The sequence below is a fragment of the Ascidiella aspersa genome, chromosome 6 (genome assembly GCF_963924565.1).
Source record: "Ascidiella aspersa chromosome 6, kaAscAspe10.2, whole genome shotgun sequence".
NCBI lineage: Eukaryota > Metazoa > Chordata > Ascidiacea > Phlebobranchia > Ascidiidae > Ascidiella > Ascidiella aspersa.
Window position 1 is genome coordinate 23,805,213 of NC_139452.1, and position 20,664 is coordinate 23,825,876.

The 20,664-nt window shown below is 37.3% G+C and overlaps 1 protein-coding gene across 1 annotated transcript; it reads left to right on the forward strand.

Moving 5' to 3' along the window:
- The first annotated feature begins 4,515 nt into the window (after window positions 1-4,515).
- LOC146140904 (N-acetyllactosaminide beta-1,6-N-acetylglucosaminyl-transferase-like) lies at window positions 4,516-18,866 on the forward strand. The gene is made up of 5 exons (XM_083392736.1): window positions 4,516-5,229; window positions 10,299-10,429; window positions 11,418-11,618; window positions 13,453-13,586; window positions 15,791-18,866. The coding sequence occupies exons 1-5, from the start codon at window positions 4,516-4,518 to the stop codon at window positions 16,030-16,032; spliced, it is 1,422 nt and encodes a 473-aa protein (XP_083248862.1). The 3' UTR covers window positions 16,033-18,866.
- Window positions 18,867-20,664: the final 1,798 nt, after the last annotated feature.

Consider the following 20,664-nt stretch of genomic DNA (forward strand, 5'->3'; position numbering starts at 1 on the left):
AACAAAGTCAAAAAAGTGACCCCATACCTGGTTACCCCAACATAATAAATTGCTCGGGGCCTATTTTCGCTTTTTACATGATACGAGTTTTGGACGTAAAAAGAAGGCAATTTTTAAAAAACTTTCCGAACAATAGATTTTTTTCAAACTTTCGGCAGTTCTAGAAGAAATGTTCCTTATTCAAACGACAAAGTCAAAAAAGTGACCCCATACCTGGTTACCCCAACATATTGTACGGAAAACTATTTTATTTGTCTTTACTTTTATGCTGCACCACCAAGTTATGTCAAAAAATATTATTTTAAATCACATAAAAATTCTTCCTCGTCTTCCCCTGTAAATATAACTATTACTACAACCGAATATTAAATTCTGGTCGTCCTGCTTTCTGCAAACAAATAACTTAACTTCAAATGAACTATGCTCTACGTCGCTGACGTCAAATAACAATACGAGCCGCGTAATGCGAGCGGTGGTTACCCCTATGACAAAGCGTCTCGGCGGCGTGTGGCCCAGCGGGATATGCGCATAGAAAATGTCTAGCAAAGCGCCTTGTTGCATTCCTTCAACAATGTAGAACCAAGTTTCGCCAATTTATAAAATAGGCCACCCTTAGACCGTTCTGCTGGGCGTTCCAAGTATGGGGTCATCAAAATGACTTTACAGCATTGTCGACTAAGATGTAAACTAGCAATACTGAATAATTTAAAAAAATCTATTGCTCGGAAAGTTATTAAAAATCGCTCTGATTTTGACAAAAATTCCAAAAAAAATAAAACGACATATCTTGAAGTGTGTAATACTCGAAAACTAGTTTTGGCGTAAGTTTTTTAAAATGTAGGTTGTTATTTTTTAAGTTTGATTCTTACGAAGCTGAAAAAATTATAAAACTCTATGGACTGGAAAGTTCTTAAAACCGTCGTTGATTTGGCCCTCTAAAACGCTGTTTTGGAAAGTGATAAAACAGGCCAAGCTTAAATCGTTCAGTTAGACGTTCTAGCTATGGGTTCATCAAAATGACTTTACAGCATTGTCGACTAAGATGTATTCTAGCAATCCTAAAAAGTTAAAAACAGTCTTTTGTACGGAAAACTATTTTATTTGTCTTTACTTTTATGCTGCACAACCAAGTTATGTCAAAAAATATTATTTTAAATCACATAAAAATCCTTCCTCGTCTTCCCCTGCAAATATAACTATTACTACAACCGAACATTAAATTCTGGTCGTCCTGCTTTCGTGCAAACAAATAACTTAACTTCAAATGAACTATGCTGATCTACGTCGCTGACGTCAAATAACAATACGAGCCGCGTAATGCGAGCGGTGGTTACCCCTATGACAAAGCGTCTCGGCGGCGTGTGGCCCAGCAGGATATGCGCATAGAAAATGTCTAGCGAAGCGCCTTGTTGCATTCCTTCAACAATGTAGAACCAAGTTTCGCCAATTAATAAAATAGGCCACCCTTAGACCGTTCTGCTGGGCGTTCTAGGTATGGGGTCATCAAAATGACTTTACAGCATTGTCGACTAAGATGTATTCTAGCAATACTGAATAATTGAGCGGTGGTTACTCCTATGACAAAGCGTCGCGGCGTCGTGTTGACCAGCGGGATATGCGCATAGAAAATGACTAGTGAAGAGCCTTGTTGTGTTAAGAATGAAACCCAAGAAAAATAATAAAACATAAAAACTTGCACCAGGCAACCTATCAATCAATCAATATCGCTACCATGGTGTAAACGAAGTTATAAATCGTCTGTTCGGCTGTAATATTGCATCAGAACCTAATCACTAAAAATATTGAAAACAAGCATACGCTAACCAACTTATATAATTGTGAAATAGTTCAATGCAAAAGACTTTGGATTAGAGATGGAAACAATTGTTGCTGAAGTATAAGATAATCTGTGGCGCGACGGGCCATCCGGTCAATTTCGAACAATAAGGTTTTATCAGTCAGCTTCAGCGACGTGAAGATAGCCGGAAACGACGAACCCTTTTTGTTCATGGTGTAATGACCTTGGCTGAGTCGGAAGGATGCGATGAACCGTTTTTGTAAAAGTGCGGTTTTAGGGTTCTAGGAGTTAACAATTATCCCAGTTAATTCCGTGTCGAAGTTCAAGCGCATGCTCTGGCAGAGTCGACAAGATAAATTTCACTTGAAAAACATAAATAACCTCAAATTTCGCATTTTTACCCAATTTTGCGCTTTTCGGCAAAAAAACAACTCGATTTTCTTATACCTGTACATGTTCAAATGAGCTTAAATTTTGTATATAACGGTTTTAGGTGTCTATCTATTAAAATCCATATGAGGCAGGTGGGTTTGAAAAAAAAAATATTTGACGACCCGCCCTTACTATATATGTTCCAACTATTCCGGAAGACTATATATGTTCCAACTATTTCCGGAAGACTGTATTAACGCGTTGCAAAAATATATTGATTCTAAACAAGCCATTTTTTAAGAATTTCACTAATTCTTTTTCAGTCAACATAATAGTGTCGTAACGTGTTAAAATATGTTGACACAAACTGTGCAGACTTACATAAAAAAAAACATGAATTGCTGCTTTTTTATAAAATTTCCAAATTATGTACAGAAAAAAGTTGACGTGATAGAGAAAAACTACTGCCATTTTCCGAATCAGAGACCTCGAAATAGGGGGAAACGCCTAATAGGGTGGCTGGAATTTCAATGACTCTAAATTTGTAAACCAGTGTATTTTATCATGCTGATAAATTATTGAATAAGTTTAAAGCCAAAAAATTAAATAATATCAGATATAAGCTTAAGAAAAGAGATATTTTGTTTTCTTTATATAAAAATAAAAATTGCTCGTTAAGTAATAAAGGTTTTATAATGGGTGGGTGGAATAAAATAAAACAAACCAAAATAAGGAATAAAAATAGAAATATTTTTTTCTTCAAAAAAATGATTATAAACACTTTATGTGGTATGCGCATCACAAATCAATTTAAAAATAGGCAAAATTTGAGCGAAATAAATTCCAAAAAAATCCTGCCAGAATGACAATGGTAAATAACCCACTGTGAGTATAAGTTATAGAACAATTTTCGTAAAAGGTTTGTGAGAAAATACTGTCAAGCTAGTGCAAGTGAAATAAAACCACGTTAGTCATTATGGTAATTTGTCTTATTTGTTTGCAAAACTGCCTCATCGCTTGGTCACGCGATAATAGTCTGTGAAAAAGTAGGCACTGCCGAACTGTGGGTTTGTCAACTTATTGTATTGGTCAATTTCGAATAAAAGCTTCTCTAAGATTGGCAAAAACTCAATTTAAGAAACTGTTGACTTTTGTAAAATGTGATAAATGCGACAGAGCGCATGTTGTCCAGTTACGCTTGAAAATTCCATTAATAACATTTTACTGATTACTTAACTGTACTATTGAAAATGATTTTTGTGTAACCTGTCCTACAAAAAACGTTTAGCCTCCGTGAGTGCGATAAAAACAATGTCTTTCATACGCATTTTCCAGTGTTGTAAACAAGTCATTTTAATATAACTTAAGAAAAATAACACAAACGCAATATACAGCAATGAAAGTGTTTAATGTGCAGAAAATTTAATGAAAAACACTTAATTTAATCCCCAGTTAAAGTCCAAGTCAAGTTATTTGTCCGAAAGACGTAAGTCAAGTCAAGTCATTTTGATCAAAAGACTTAAGTCAAGTCAAGTCATTTAAAAACAGTGACTGAAGTGCACTTAAGTCAAGTCAAGTCATTTAAAAACAGTGACTTAAGTGCACTTAAGTCAAGTCAATGACTTAAGTCATTACAACACTGGCATTTTCCAAACGTGGGCATCAAGTGTTTTAGGCGCCAGCGGCCATGATAAGTTAGAAACCACTGGTTTCGCATAAAGCATGACCGGAACTTGATCTAAAGAAAGCACTGTGTGTATTCACAAGACATGTAAGGTACAACGTATGCAGTTTAATTTAATTTTATGGTAATAAATCGGACGTCTGGGTGGCAATTTTATCAAGAGCTATTTTTTTAACTTCAATTGATTTGTATTATGTTCGGAAATGCAGAGTTAGCTTTTCTAGTTTGACGAACCGAAGGAGCGATAGTGTAGCCTAATTTTCGTGAAACGTATTAAATGTTGCAGCCTTTAACATTACATGTAAAAAACTATGCTTTTCTCGTCGGGTTATATTTTTTAAATTGCATGAGGTCATCTTTTACAATAAGGACGTTGGTCAGAGAAGTATTACACTTAATACTAAAATTAGGCACGTTTCTTGGGAAAAGACAAACTATTTGTTTTCAATTTTAACAGTTCTCCCAAAAGTTCGGTACGATCCCCCCTAAGCATTTGTGTGAAATGAAAGCAACAAATAAGTTTTGTGCAAACATTTAGAGTAGACTGTAGAAAGCTGTCTGTGCTTCGGTCGAGGCAATGAACACATTTAGGTGCGTGAAAGCAAATGCATTTTGCAGTGATTTCGCTGTAAATTCGTAGCTACGAGCTTTAGACAACGCAATGAATAAATTGTGGCTGGTGCTTCTGACTGTTGTAGCTACAAGCACGTTATGTTTGATGGAATACAATCTGCTATTTCCGTCTGTGTTCATCGGAGAACGAAACTGGGCCTCCAGGCAAGCCGAAGCTATGACTATGCTGGATTTGAGTACAACAAATGACAGCGGTGAGGTAACAAAGCAAATCACAAGTAATTGGGCAAATCACACTAGGCATGAAAAGAGGCGGCCGGTTTTCGACTGCGAGAGCGCGTTGTACAACAAAAGCGCAGCGCCGTTCGCCGTACGTCAGCCACCTTCAACAGACAATACCACTCATTATGAGCTGCTGGAACTTGTCAAAGACAAAGGCTGCGAGGTGCTTAAGACCAAGTATCGATTTCCTACGCGTTTATGTAGTGCTGAAGAGAGGGAGAACCCTATAGCCTACTCCATCCTGGTACACGACAACCCCAGCCAGCTCTCTACGCTTCTGAGCGCCATCTATGCGCCGCATAACCTCTATTGCGTGCACGTAGACGCCAAGATCGGCGAAGGGGCTCTGTTCGACGCCTTTAAGTCTCTGGCAGGCTGCTTTGACAACGTGATGCTGGCCTCCAGACGCGAGAAGGTTGTCTACGCCGGTTTCGCGCGCCTTCAAGCTGACCTCAACTGCATTGAAGACCTGCTGGCGCGTGACCAGAGCTGGAAGTATCTCGTCAACCTTTGCGGTCAGGTAACTCCGTTTGGTTGTTTTTGGTTGAACAAAAGCGATATGTTTAAAGTTATTTTGCCCCGACTACTTTTTCAAGTCAGAAATTTGCCTGAAAGCTTTAGCACAAATCTAATTAATCTAAAATACTTTCATAATGCACATAACGGAAACATACTCAATCGGTCCTGTAATTTAGAAAAAGCAAAGCAACCTTAAATAAATAATATCTTTCCTCCTATAGCAAGTGAAATCTAAAAATAGATCTTGCTTCCCAATCCCAACTTCCCACAAGGTCCAAGCAAGGTTTTAACTCTCGTATTCTTTAAACCAGTGGGCACACGTAAGGTCTTTTAAGTACATTGACTGCATAACTTGTGTTGCCTTGGCACATTGTTAATGTTTGGTTTTAATGATGATAAACCCTTCAAACGTTTGTGTATAACAAGTAAAGCTATAGAATACCTATCCTACTGTATCATGATTGTTTTTTAATTCTTGTCTATTTTGATCGATACTTTACTATATCAACGATGCAAAAATAAGCTGCAAGGTGAAACAGTTTGAGAACCACTTTTGTAGAAATAAGAAAAATCGATTACCACCACCCGAACGTCTAAATTACGTTTCTCAGGCATCTACGTTAAAACGACCGTTTATTAAAGAGGGGGCAAAATTTGTATTTAGTCCTATAATAAAAACAGACGAAAGGGAAACGTCAATAAAATATTGCAAACGAGTAAAACGATTTATAAATGAAACGAAATCATACGAATCATCAATAAAACAATCAAAAAAGCTTAAAGAGAGTGTGATTCAACGCTGTAGTTTAACTAAAAAATAACGAAATGGTTTTAGCCCGGTTTTCTCAAACGGTATTCTAGTTCTAGACCAGGACATTCGAAACTTTTCGGTCTCTTTATGAAACACTTATTGTAAAATTGGTGTAGCCTTGCAGGGAACCCCGACAGGGTCACAAAACCTAATTTTGTTCTAAACTACTGGCCCGACAAAAAAAAATTTTGTGTGCGGTTGACAAACTATGTTTTTTAAAAACGTTTTTTAATTGACTATTTTGGTATGTTAGGTGACTTTAAAAGAGTCTGTCCAGCAGTGTTGTAATGACTTAAGTCATTGACTTGACTTAAATGCACTTAATTTACTGTTTTTAAATAACTTGACTTTACTAAAGTCCTTTGGCCAAAATGACTTGACTAGATTAAAGTCTTTTAAATAAATTAATTGACTTGGACGTTTTGTCAAATACCTCGGGAGTAAATTAAGTGTTTTTCATTAAAATTTATCTCAAGTTTTGCACATTAAACACTTTTATTGCTGTATATTGCGTTTTTGTGTTTTTTTAGTTAAATTGTTGCTTATAATCTGACGAGTTTACTAATTTCAATCGTTTAACATTTTACTTTTATTTTAACACTTTACTTTGACTTGAAATTGACTTGCTCTGATAATGAATTGACTGGGACTTGACTTGGGCAACCGATAACTTGGACTGGGACTTCTTACGTTATTTTTCAAATGACTTGAATTGGACAAAAGTCATTTCAAAATGACTTGTTTACAACATTCATGTTCAGCACAAAAACACCGTAGTAGTTCATGGCTCTTATTAAGATGCATACCAACTAATAATGACACAATTTGGCGTTACATATTTTTTGGTTACCTCTTAGTTACGGCGACAAGTTTGTAAACTACTTTTTTACTTTTTTAGATGTTCGGCAAAACTAATTCTAGTGTCTGCTTGTTTCTAAAACGCAGAATAAAACTTACAGAGGGCTTTATTGCTACAGTAACTATAGTGTAAAAGAAGGATCCATAAAATTAGAAACATTTTAAGCAAATTTTAAGCAGAAAAAGTTACTTTAATTGTTGTGCTTCGCTCAAGGTTTATGATAAAATAATTATTCGCTCACCAGTGTCTAAATTTCATACTAATATTTCAGGATTCTCCAGTAACCCTCTATAATGCGATACACATCTGTGAGTGTTGTTCAATTATGACTATAGCTTTAGTTATCTCAATAATTATGAATGGTGTCCTCGAAATTCTGGTTACCGGTTCGTAAAAGGATTTTTGTGTTTTATCGGCCCGCAAGAGTTGAAAGGTTAAAAGCACTGATCTAGACCAGTGGTTCTCAACCGCGGACCGGTGCCGGTCCGCGTCAACTTTCCTGCCGGTCCGCCTAATATATTACAATCTTAAATCTCAACTACAAAATGCAAAATGCTGAAGGCTTGTCCATCAAATTTAGAACTTCGCCAGCTTCGTAATTTGCAACATTGTGGCGTAATATAGAGTTAATGGTCTACTTTGGACTTTATCGTACGACACAATGCAATGTTGCGTCCAACTGTTTAAAAGTAGACTACATATCGTTTAAGTCTTAAATTTTAGGACCAGTGGTATGTAAAAAAACTTTAAAGGAACCACGTATAACACGTGTGATATCAAAGAGACAGCAGCAAATTTCTCATTGAATTTAAGTTTTCATTATTTGCTTTTGAGTTGCATACTTTTGTCATATTTGCATTTTGGATTGATTTTGATGTTAAGGTCTACCGGTCCGCAAAATTTGTTTTGAAATTTTACCGGTCCGTAAGATAAAAAAAGGTTCGAGAACCACTGATCTAGACAATTAGCTTTCATTAAAACACTTGCTTAAGTTTGTTGACATAGTAAACAATACGTTAATCATTCAAAGCAAGCATAAAACCAAGTTTAATTTTTTATTTATTTTCGGATTCGTTATGACGTTTTTGTTCAAGGTAACCTTAATCATAACTAGAGAGGATATTTTTGACACGTTAAAGCTTTTCAAAATTTATACGTTATGTAAACATTTGTCAAAATTAAGGTACAACACAAAATTGCAAAATGCGCTTTAGTGGTGATGTTAATAGCATTTGCTGTGCTTTTTCGTTAGTAATTTTGCAAGTTATCCTATTTTCCGTTTAAAAAGATGTGGGTGTTAATTTTTTTCCTTGGTGTTTTCCAGCTGTGTGCTGTCTCCAATCAACAATTTTCTAACAAAACAGCAGTATTCCCGTAAAAAGGTTGTAGAGTTGGTGTGTGTTGTTTCAGTTCCGTTTATTGTGACTTTCTAGTGATTTACCTACGGAAATATTTTGTAGGGGTGCCACAACCTATTTATCATTTCTGAGGGATGCCCTAAGTCATAAAAAGTTGAGAACCACTGCAGTAAAGGGACAATTTGTTTTGTGTTGTCTTTACTTAGTATGCTATGCAGCAGTGGTTCACTAATCTTTGTAGCCTGTAGCATACTGTGTAGAAAACAATTATACCAAAATTTGACAAACGCCCTTAATACACAGGAGAATATTGAGAAAATATTATTCCAATAAAGGGCATTATATGAATGAATTCCTCCAAATATGAATGAATTCCTCTATAGAAATAAAGTTTATGAACAATAAAATAAAAATTATACAAAAGAAAAGTCAATTTAGTTAAAGATTAGGCAGATCCTGTAAGATTGTAGTTTTGGTACCTATATGATTGTAATATTTACATACGATTTTATATCAGTGGAAATTTCTATACAAATCAATATGATTCAATTAGTAATTTAGTAAAACTGAGTAAACAAATAATAATAATTGCATTTTTAAATTCCAGAAGGGAGCAAGTGGGTGTCCAAGGTGGCAGGAAGAACATTTTTTCATGCGGATGGCGAAATTGCCAGTCTACAATTTATGCCAACATAATCGAAAACGGCATAGCGAATTAAAATTCGTGACAATACGAACCGATTTACCGAGGCCTTAATATATATCGTATCTTTAATTTATAACAATCAAAAACAGATCTTCTGCTGGTAACCGTAATTGTTAACTAAAGTTCCGAAAATTATTCAAACCGCCTTTATAGTATATAGACGATACGACATCAAAATTCGTCCAGAAGCAAAAAAGTTAATTTTGAGCAGATTCTAATTTTGGAACTGAAAACCGTTAAAATATTGTTTTTTCAGTTGAGCGTTGTTTTTGTAACATTGAAGTTTTCCTTCAGTGGAAATGCTCAAATGTTGCCTGTGAGTCTATCTGGGTGAATGACACCGAATGCTTGTAGCACAATATGAGAAAAAAATAAAAAATAAATAAAAACGCGAGCAACCACACGATAAAAGAGGTAAATGAAAAGAATGCGTTGGTTTGGTTTAAAAATGGAACCCACAGTTTGGGAACCACTGGTCTTGGTTGTGCAGTTTGTCGTCAAACACTTTTTGCAGCGCAAACGTACCAAGTTTTCTAGGACGACCTTGCTTCGTATTTTATCCTCTTAAATTTGCGCTTCCAACAGACTGGAACGGGTTTGCTTGCACCTCGCCTTTGTCGTAGTGCTACTATCTGCTGGTTTGGCAAGTGCTGAAAACCACAAAAGCTGGCGTTTTGGAGTGCCCATTTTAGCATGCTTGACGCTTGTAAACGGTGTGGTGGCGGGGATAATATCAACGAATCACCTCTTTCTGTTTACGCCAAGATTAAACCTAATTTGAGCCTGAAAATTTACTCCTATACCTTTCGCGCAAGGGAGCTAAAACACAACAATAGCTTTTTTTAACTTGATGGGCAAAATGTTTAAATGTTTTTTTCTTCAGGTCGTCCTAATCTAACTATGTATAGCACAGTTTTTGTCCTTTATTGTGTCCTTTTTCAGTTGAGGTTTACAATGAGATAGGCGAAAAGTTCAAAATCAAGATTTTTAACGGTTTTTAGCCGAAAACTGTGAATCTGCTCAAAACTCATTTTTTGTTGGTTTCTTGCCAAATGTTGCTGTGGGCTCGTTTATTATCTCCATTTTCACGATTGCTAGCAATGGACTCACAATATTCTTGCATATATATGAGCTTTCCTAAACTAGGCGAAACCCGAATACGAAACCTTCGAAAAACACTTCAACAGAAAAATGAAACATTACGAAAAAATGTTCCGCGTACCACAGATTATGATGTGTCGTATGCTGGTTTGACCAACTCGTCTTAAACGACATTCTCTCTCTTGAGACCTACCTGAACATAAAAATCATTTTCATGTGCGTCTTTTTTCAATAGGACTTTCCGCTTCGAACCAATCCCGAATTTGTTCGCCAGCTCAATGTGCTGAGCGGAAGTAACCTCATTCCGGGATGTGTCGTCGGCAAGAATGACGTATCGACTCGTAGAAGAACTAAGTTTAAATATAGGTGGGTTACGATAACGGCGTTTGAGCCAGGGCTGCAGACACGGAGTCGGACTCGCGAGGAGTCGGTTTGTTTTGCTGGAGTCGGACTCGGGACTCGAGTAAGACCACGTAAAACTACCCGAGTCCCGACATGCGCATGCGCAGTACTAAATTTTAAAACTTCGGCTGCCAACTGGAAATTGTAAAGGTTGAATAGCATATGGTGGAATATTTTTCAATCACGTAGTGAGTGAATGATTTATACGACACCCTTATATTTGCATTGCTAAATATCCACGTTATTTTACTTACGTAAATTGGCGGAAGACAGACTGTAGAGTCAGGGCCGGACTCGGGACTCGACGAAATCGCACATTTGACCGTAGTCGGACTCGGGACTCGGGAGTGGGAATCGGGCTTAGTTTTTTGACCGGAGACGGACTCGGGAGTCGGATTATTTTTCGACTCCGCAGCCCTGGTTTGAGCCAGTATATTTCTTTAACAGTTTACGCCACAAAGCTACGTGAACCTGATGCCATAAAACAAAGCCTTAAGAAGACTACGTATAGTTGGTTTATTTTGTTAAATTTTAGGTTGGAGGTGTTACTTTGAATACAAAGGCTACGTTACAAATATGTTATCACATCACAGAAACGCCTTTATATTGTTTAAATTGCCCAAACTTTACTTCTGGGGACGCCTTTGGGCTAAGACGTATTTATCTAAATGCGCGATCTTATTAAAAGACATACTAGAAACGCAAGTTATATACAATTTTTTTTTCGTGTTTTATAGACTTAAAATAGGCGCAAAAACAGTTTTAAGGGGCATGGCCACGTGCCCCCTTGGACCCCCACCCCTATTTATAGCTTGTCTGACCTAGCGTTAGCCAGGCTCCTCTATACTAATGTATATACCAACTATATACTATAATGATTAATTTAATTATGCTTGTTGCATTTTGCAATTTCGAATCAAAAATATACAGCTATATTGCTTATTTGCTGCAGGGTCGGTCCAGTCACCAACGACAACGGACTTGAGGAATTGCGAATGATCCCTACTAATAAACTGCACGCTCCCCCGCCTTACAACTTGACGTTAAAAAAGAACCTGGCCTACAATTTCTTTTCAAGGCATTTCCTCGAATGGGTGCTGCACGAAAGCGCAGAAGCGAAAGGCCTTTTAAAGTGGTCGGAGGATACCTACAGGTGACTTTCGGACCCTTTGCAAAGCGAATTGATTTTAGAGAATTTGAGGCAATAAATCAAATAAGAACTAAATGTTAATCGCGAAATATGGCCCTAAATATTTATAGGAACTAGTAATGCCACTTAGGCAACGCATTGCTTCAAATGAAACGGAATTTTAAGTTTGAGTTTTACTTAAATACAGAGGTTTCCGACAATATCTCTCGTAAATACGGAGGTATCCAACAATATCTCGTCAGTGTTGATACCTGATGCCTATAATGTATTTGTGCTTGTCCGATAATTGTTTGAGGGGGTGTTCATATCCTAAACTAAATTGATCGATGTTGTGTGGTCCAACATATAGAGTTTTTTTATATTAAAAGGTAAATTTTCGAAAAATTGATAAAATAAAATTGGATAAATTTGCCGTAACGTTAAAGCAACTTTTGATCTAGTATCCGAAAAATCACTATTATTGCCAAAATAAAACGTCTGCTTTTTCGACTACAAAATTGCCGTAACTTGGTATCAGATCACAGTCTTTTTGTCCATGATTTTTTGATATTGAAATAAAATAACATGTATCGGTATTGTACTAGGCTACATATATGGTAGGGTGATATTGTAGATGCCAGTTCGAAACAAATATGGCGCTTTCCAAAGAAAAATGTTCCAGAAAGAGTATATATTGCTTTTTCAACATATAGAGATTTTTTCTTGTATCGGATTGATTTGTCATGACCTTTGTCCAATATTTCAAAAAAAATTGCAAAGTGCCGAATATCTTTACTTGTTAACATATTGTTTTTCTGCAATCGGGAAAGTTTTATCGCCTTTCAAAGTGTGGACATAAAGTTGCATAGGAAAGCATATGAGCTTTTTCACGGCTTTTGAGTGTAAAAGTTATGGTCGTTTTTCAGGAAAGACAAATATTTTCCCAGTCCTGTTCGAGCAGGTCACGTTCGTCTTATTGCACTACAGCGGTCGTAAACTAAACTTTTAGGAATTTTACTACGCTTTGTACTTATTGAAGCCCGTTCACAATGGTGTTTTGTTAACAATTAGCCTCCGCCATTCCAAAGAGTTGTTCTAAAATAGATTCCCTAGTCGCATTTTAAGCAAAACTGTCGCATACCACAAAAGGATATTACCGATTAATTGGCCTAATGTATCCATAGCATATCCTGCATTACGGCTATGTAAGTACTGCTATCCTTCAAGGGATTTAAAAACATTCTTCTCTTGGTTATTGCAAAGGCTCATACCTAACGATGCTAACGATGTGGAATTTTATAATACATCAGTTTTTAAATATTCATCGCTGATATACTAACTTTAGAAATGCACTTAAGGCATGCAGTGGTTTGGAGCTAAAAACTGGCGGAGCAACGTCCTTTAAAAGCATTTATATATGTACTGATGAAATATATTAGCTACACCACAACTTCAAATTGAGTTTTAATAATATTACCACGTTTGTTAGCTCCCATTTTTATTAGCCATTATTCTAAGAATTTGACTGTCATTATTTTAAGGAAGCAAAGGCGGGCCATCGGGTAAAGTTTAAGAACGATTGGAGTAAAGTTTGAAGCTTATGCCTTTAAGTTTTCGAAATAAGCTTGTGGGCAATAGAGCGCCTATGCGTATAGTGCACAACTCAGGCGGCGAAACGTGGTTACTAACAGAAAACCGTAAATCTTTTTTGGTCGCCGTATTTTTTTAATTCTGTCGGGAAATCAGGTCGCACTCATTAACGACAAAAGTCTTGACTTTGTCGTTAAAACAGTGCCACCCAAAACAGTAAAGTTTTTCTAAAAAATATGCTGAAACATCTTCCTTTTTGTCTACGCAGTCCTGATGAGCACTACTGGCTGATGGCTAACTCCCTTCCTGGAGCGCCTGGTGGAAGTCCGGATGTTGCCAGCTGGTGGAGTGTGGTCCGCTACATCCGCTGGATGTACCCTTCAAATGGAAACAAATGTGCAGGTAAAACTGGAAACTAGAAGTTTGTATAGGAGCATCCGTTCCTTAATTTATTCCAATACTAAAAAATTACTTGGTTACACTATGCATGGATCTGTTAATGTAGCCTGATATAATGAATTGCACAGCCCAAAGGCTCGAGCAAATTGACCAACTATTGATTAACTGAAAATGATCATATCGAAACGTCGTAATTAAGATGATGTCAATTTATTCGACCTTTTTGGCTTTGCAATTTATTATCTATAGTTTAATTAATATTTTATAATATATATTTAGTTGTAATAGGTTTGAGGACACATTTGGAAATGGGCGTTGTTGAAACTATTTGCAGAAAAAGTTAATCCTAATATTTATACGCAGATTGTAATTTTAGATAACATTTCCATACAAACGGGGCCTATGGAAAACTCGAATTATATTTCGGTTAATGTTTAACTTTTCCCAGAAGGATGTACCTATTTTGGACAATAGACTTGACATCCACAACACAATATGTAATCTGAGCACACACCATGTGAACGTGAGCACACAACATTAACCAATCTATAATGTCAGTATACACGTCTTAACTAATACACCAATATCCAAAAAGCTCACGCGTTTTTTTTAATGTGAAATGGTCAAATTCGCACGTAACATTGTGTAAATTTTTAAAATTGTAGTTATTTTCCTTTTGTGATTGTTTGTCTGAAAATTTAATTGTTGCGCCATAAGTACAAGTCATGAGACGACTGCTGCTTTTTAGTCTGGCTGTTAGCAGTAATTGGATTCAGCCGGTTCGCACCATTCGCTGAAACCTGGGGTTTCCTGTTGTTGCAACTACTTTAATTATTTACCGAAAAATAACACTTTTGGAACAGAATCGGCTGAATAATATGACTTTTGTGATAGAACTGGCTGACAAAAAAATTAAATCCACCCATTGCACTAAATACTTTTAGTTGTGTAAGTGTTTTTCATTAGGTGGCAATTTTTTCTCAACCCCTTGGGACCACGGATCAGTCCTTCGGAAAGCAAAAGCATACAAATGTTTTTTTGAAATATACTTCGATGCTTTTAAGCCGATACCTAGAAGTGTTAACTATCAGTTGCGCTTTTTGTTGGTTTGTCAGCCGCACACACGCCGTGCTTACTTTTAATGTAGAACAGTGGTTCTCAACCTTTTTAACTTACGGACCGGTAAAATTTTAAAACAATTTTTGCGGACCGGTGGACCTTCAAAAATTGAAATAAACCCAAAATGTAATTATGACAAAAGTATGCAACTTAAAAGCAAATTACGAAAACTTCAATGTAATGAGAAATTTGCTGCTGTCTTTTTGACATCATACGTGTTATACGTGGTTCTATTGAAGTTTTTCACGTATAGGCCTACAACTGGCCTTAAAGTTTAAGACTTAAACATGTCGTAGCCTACTTTTAAACAACACAGTTGGGCACAACACTTGCATCATTGTGACGTACGATAAAGTCCAAAATAGACCATTAACTCTATGTTACGTCACAATGTTGCAAATTACGGAACTGGTTAAGACAAGCCTGTAACATCTTGCTTCTTGCAATTGAGATATACATTTGAAATATATTTGGCGGACCGGCAGGAAAGTTGACGCAGACCGGCGGTTGAGAACTACTGATGTAGAATGCCCTGCTTTAACGTAGTAAAAGTTACGCCAAATTTGGGGTATTGTGACGTAATACGAACGGTTAACAGTAAACAACAAGTATAACGCTCACAAAAAATAATATTAAATACAACACAGTTACTACACTTGTTTGTGAAACGAATTTGTGATACGAACTGGCAATGTGTGCAACCATTTAGTTAGCCCTAGTGTTAGTAATGTAATGGTTGCACTTTCTTAAGGTAATATAACGTGCGCGTTAAATCAATTGGCGTGCCATGCAAAACCAGCTTGCGTGGCACGCGTGCCAGGGGTTGCCGAACCCTGCATTACAGGTACCGCGTAGAATAATCTCTCAGTGGTAATATAATCAGTAACATAATCTCTCATCGAGCAAATCACTTACAACCGTCCCATTACCGGGCTACCAATATCAAAATTAGCAACCAAGTTCACAATTTGCAAACCCTACAGCCAATCTCACCATTTGCAAACTGTACGGCCACAGGTTGAACACCTTTGATTCTAAGTTAAGAAACACTTCCCTACGGTAATTTGACTTAAATACTTTCTTTTTAGGTTACGTGCGACACAAGATCTGCGTCTTCGCTTCCGGCGACCTTTATGACCTCACACAGCGGCACGAGACGTTTCTCAACAAAGTGGACGTCACGCGTGACGCAGATATCGTGCGGTGCCTACGTCAGTGGCTGGACGAACGCTTGGTGGGCGAGAATCGGAAACTGAATCCGGAGCGAAGAGCAATCCTTCCGCCATATTTGAAGAAAAAAAGCAAAAAAAAGAATTCCGAAAAGACTTAATTGGAAATGTCTATACACTAGGTATTTTAATTCGATTACGGATACCCGATATTTCTGGCATAAAGTTCAGCCGTCCGATTCGATAGCAAATGACGTCATTACTTTGGTCAAAGAGCAAAACTGACCAATTTAAAAAGTGCAATGTTGAATGTCTTCAAGGACAAAATTTGCTTTTGCTTTAACAAGTCTTTTTATCTTCAACTATAAAACATTGTTTTATAGAAAAAAATACCTTGTAAAAATCGACTGCGTTGCATCGCAAACAATGCTGTATGCAGAAATTATTTTGAAATCTAATCGGAAACCACACCGCCCGAGTATGGAAGGGTAACGGTACTATCACTTGGTATCGAGTTTCGGCTTCTATCCCATGTTGTCTAAAAATCCGCTAGGTTTAGGACTAGCGGAATTTACAGTCGCAAAGTTTTTATTTGCTTGTACGATTAAAGTCCGTGTATTGGCAAACTTTTTCAAGTGGGCCACACTGATCCAGGTATTTTTTCGGGGGGAGTGGTGCATAAAATATTGTCATTTGACGTCACAAGTCACCTTATGATATGACATCAAAATTCAAGTAATCTTAAAAGCGTGCTATACTCGTACGAACACGCGTGTAATTATGCAGTTGAAGTTAAGGTAATCGTGCAATTCAAGAAAATCTGTGTTTATTTGGCTTTGTTGGCACAATTTAGTTTTAAAGGAAACTCTACCCGTTTGGCATATGACAAACACCTTTACATGTATGAAAGCTTTGTTAAAGTTTGCCAAGTGTATTGCCCCTCTAAATCAGCCTTTCGTAACCTGAGGTAAATTTACCCCAGGGCAAAATTTTCTTCGTTTTAGGGGGTAAATCCAAGTATAGGTATTTAAGCTCTGAACATTCTGGCTCCGTTTTCTTCAACTTCCCTATGCGAATGCGGCTTCTCTGCAATTCTTATTATCAGAACTAAAGCGCGAAACCGTCTTGATGTTTTGAATCTGATATTCGTGTGCATTATCTATTAGTTTACCAGACATTGAAAAACCTCTTGCCAAAAAGTAAGTGCAGCCGTCGCATGGAATATACCTGATGTAATTTGTTACTTTCGTATATAGGCTATTGGGGGTAAATCTCATATTCAACTTTTTGCTAAAGGGGTAAAACAGACAAAAAAGTTCAAGAACCCCTGCTCTAAATCCACCTCTGGGCTAAATTAAGAAACGCAGGTAACAAATGTAATTAGCCAACAGGCAAATCCACTTTTGCGTGCTTTTGTACGCCACATACTGGCGGAGGTTTGTAGACCTCATACATTATTGCAAAGATATTTTTTCCACCTTTATTACAAAGTTCATTTTTAATTTTACGTTTTTGCACACTTATGTAAACAGTTCAGTTGTGTACACTTATATAAAATGGTAAAAAGGCCTCCCAAGTGGCATTTGCGTTGTATTTTAAACAAAGAAAGTAGCGAATACTGAATTAAAACCGGTTTCAAAATGCGTTAACAAAATTGGTTGCGGTTTATCGATTTATGAAATAAAGAAGAAAGGCAAGACAATTGGCCAAACAGTCATCACAAAAAAAACTGTTCTTTATTAAGGGCTTCGAAGAATTTTTTATTCTCAATCGTATCACTATAGTGTCGGTGTTTTCTAAAAAAAGTTCCTTGCACTTATTTACAAAAACTGTTTGCTTTTTGTTTATTCAAATTCTCTTCAAACGTTTATCGTGATAAATTTAATTAGAAATAATTTTTGCCGCTATGCAAGTACTTCTTGTACGAAATTCTAACGTTTCAACGCAATGTTTCAACGTATTTTCGTGCCTTGCAGTAAACCTTAATATGCTGTGCTATAACATTCTTGTGGTTGTATGGAATTTTTAATCTATAGTGCAAGGCTACGAGTTCGTTGAAATCTACCCTATTCCAACTGCCGAGTCCAACTCGTGTGTCGGATCTGACTCTACAACCTGTATTCCACCCATTTATTCAAATAGGGTGGCTATACAGAAAGCATATGAATAATATTTACCCTGTGCTATAACGTTTACAATTTTTAGTGTATTATAGTTTTTAAATTTGCTACTGCGCATGCGCACGTCGGACTCGGTAAATATCAAATTGCAATAAATAACGAAAAATATGCAGCTTAACGCAGATATACTTACTTTTACTTAGAAGTGGCCATATCAAAGATCAAACCCACCATTGTAAAACAACAGATTTCGGATGCTTTATCGAAAATGGTGTTGTCAGATTTTGACTCGGACATTGCTAGTTGTAACTGTTGCACTATACACACTTCCCATCTAACGAACGTTGTTCAAGTGTTTCGAAGATATTGTAGCGACACTACACCGACCCGGATTTATCGAAGCGTTATGTTTGCCTTTTTCTTATTTTTCTCGTGCCTTTTTATCGCCGGTTTTAGTGTGTTCGTTTTTTAATTCGGCGTACCTGCAATAAAGACTATATTTATCGCCTTAATATAGTCATTCACGATTGGGCAGCTGTTCCCAAACTGGGGTCCCCAAACACAACTGGGGTCCGTACAGCAGTTTTACAGCGTCCGCAAACATCAGTCTAAATGTTTCAAATATTTATCTGTCATCATTTTCGTTTTTAGTTATGCTGTATCATTCGATCATATAGCGTATTTTATGATGTCTCTTGTGAATCGTTTGCATTAGTTGGTTTTTAGAAAAGTTTGGGAACCGCTGCGATAGAGGAATCAGGTGGCACTATTTGTAAAGACAAATTGTATTGAATTCTCAACAAGCTTTCGCACAACCGTGCTTCAATTTGTCTTTACATAGTGCCACCTAGTTCCTCTATTTAGAATTAGACAAATACGGCCATATACAAAGATTTTTCACGATGTATAAGCTTTGAAGTTTCTTAAACGTCATTGCTACTACCCAATGGTTTTATTTGAAGTTATTGTTCTAACTTGGGAAAGTTTTCCTGCTGCTGGCAATTACCCTAAGTGCAGATATAAAAAAATTACCTATAAATATATTTGGTTGAACACCAAATGGACACACTACGCGAACAACAACGCAAAAAAGTCTGCACTCTAATTGGCTTTGGTGCCGCTTCGCTAATAGCACGAGAGCCGGGTTACAGAAAAAGTTTTGGTTTGGAATATTGGAACATTCATAAGGGTAACACCATGAACATCAAAACAGACGTGATGCCGTTTGCATGCTACAAGCATTTGTTAAATAACTAGAGCAGGACCGGGCAACAAGCGGCCCACGGGGCGGACCCGGCCCTCGACGGGAATTTGAGTGGCCCGCAGAAAGTTTACAGTCGTACATGATAATGTGGCCCGCAGCCGCAGTATGCCTCAGTCCCCAACTACTTGCTTAGTCCGTCAAATGATAGTGATTGTTGGTCATTCTTTAGTTGTTTGTTTTCTTTGTTTTGGGTTAAAATTAGATTTAGAATTTATAATAAATAAAAACTTGTATATAAAAGCTTGAGAAGCGCACCGCTCCGAACAAAAATCAGTCAGCAAGGTCTAAAACTTTAATACAAATATGCATTTCGCCATATAAATGGCATCATCAGTTTGTCTGTACGAATAAATAGTAAAAAATTAAAAGTTTTAGGGGGCTGGCGGGCTTTCTTACGTTTGATGCCCCTTGATATTGGTATTACGTGTTTATCACGCAAGTCGAAACAGTTATATAGTTAGTAAATCCCGATTGTTATTTGTCACGGGTTTGCCTTAAGTATAAATGTGTAATTTGACGGTCAAATTTAATTCGATCCATCATGACAGCATTGCCATTTGGTTACAGAATCACAACATTGCAATTTGGTTACGTAAAATTGACACAATCATTTTTTTAAATCATTGTCTATAACACACGGCTTCAGCAAACTTATAGACCTGCACAGGGTTGGTACAACATGTATTAGTTATAAAAGCTTGTTTGTTTTGATTTAAATTAGACCTTGCGCGCTCGCACCTTGTTTAGCTGCTACACTGGTCGGCCAAGTTATCAGCAGCCTTTTCTTTATTTGGGAACGCTTAGCTGGTCGTAATATTTTAGTGGATACTGGCGCTGAGATTAGAGTTTTGCCTCCCACAGGACCTGAGCGTCGCGAGAATCCTTCTGACAAAACTCTTGTCCCTGCCAATGGCACCAAAATTTGAACGTACGGTTCTCGTTTGATATCAATGGCTTTTCCTTCAGGCAGATTTAAAAGGAAGTTTGTTTTGCCGATGTTGCTCGGTCATTGCTTGGCGCCAATTCACGCCCTATACTTGTGGATCTCAAGCGCCAACGCCTAGTCAACGCTGAAACGTTCTGCAGCAGCACTCCAATCAGAAGGGCGCCGCAATTAGCGCTTCGCCTCGCCTCAATCGCTTCGGGCACATCAGTCTAAACACAAATTTTGTCTGAATTTCCAGGGATTGCAACGCCACACTTTTCGCAAGCACTATAGCTAAGCATGGTGCACACCACTTTATTCCTACAAATGGACCACCGGTGCGCCCGCCGACTGCCTCCTGAGAAACTCACCCTCGCCAAAAAGGAGTTTCACAGTATGCTTCAAATGGGCATAATACGACGTTCGTCTAGCCCTTGGGCATCGCCGTTACATAATATGCGAAGTCTTCAGGTGAAAGGAGGCC

What these genes read in the sequence shown, in the direction of transcription:
- LOC146140904 (XM_083392736.1), top strand. Translation starts at nt 4,516, where the DNA reads ATGAATAAATTGTGGCTGGTGCTTCTGACTGTTGTAGCTACAAGCACG. An exon ending in TGGTCGGAGGATACCTACAG is followed by an intron (nt 11,619 to 13,452) that starts GTGACTTTCGGA and finishes TTGTCTACGCAG; the next exon opens with TCCTGATGAGCACTACTGGC. An exon ending in AAATGGAAACAAATGTGCAG is followed by an intron (nt 13,587 to 15,790) that starts GTAAAACTGGAA and finishes CTTTCTTTTTAG; the next exon opens with GTTACGTGCGACACAAGATC.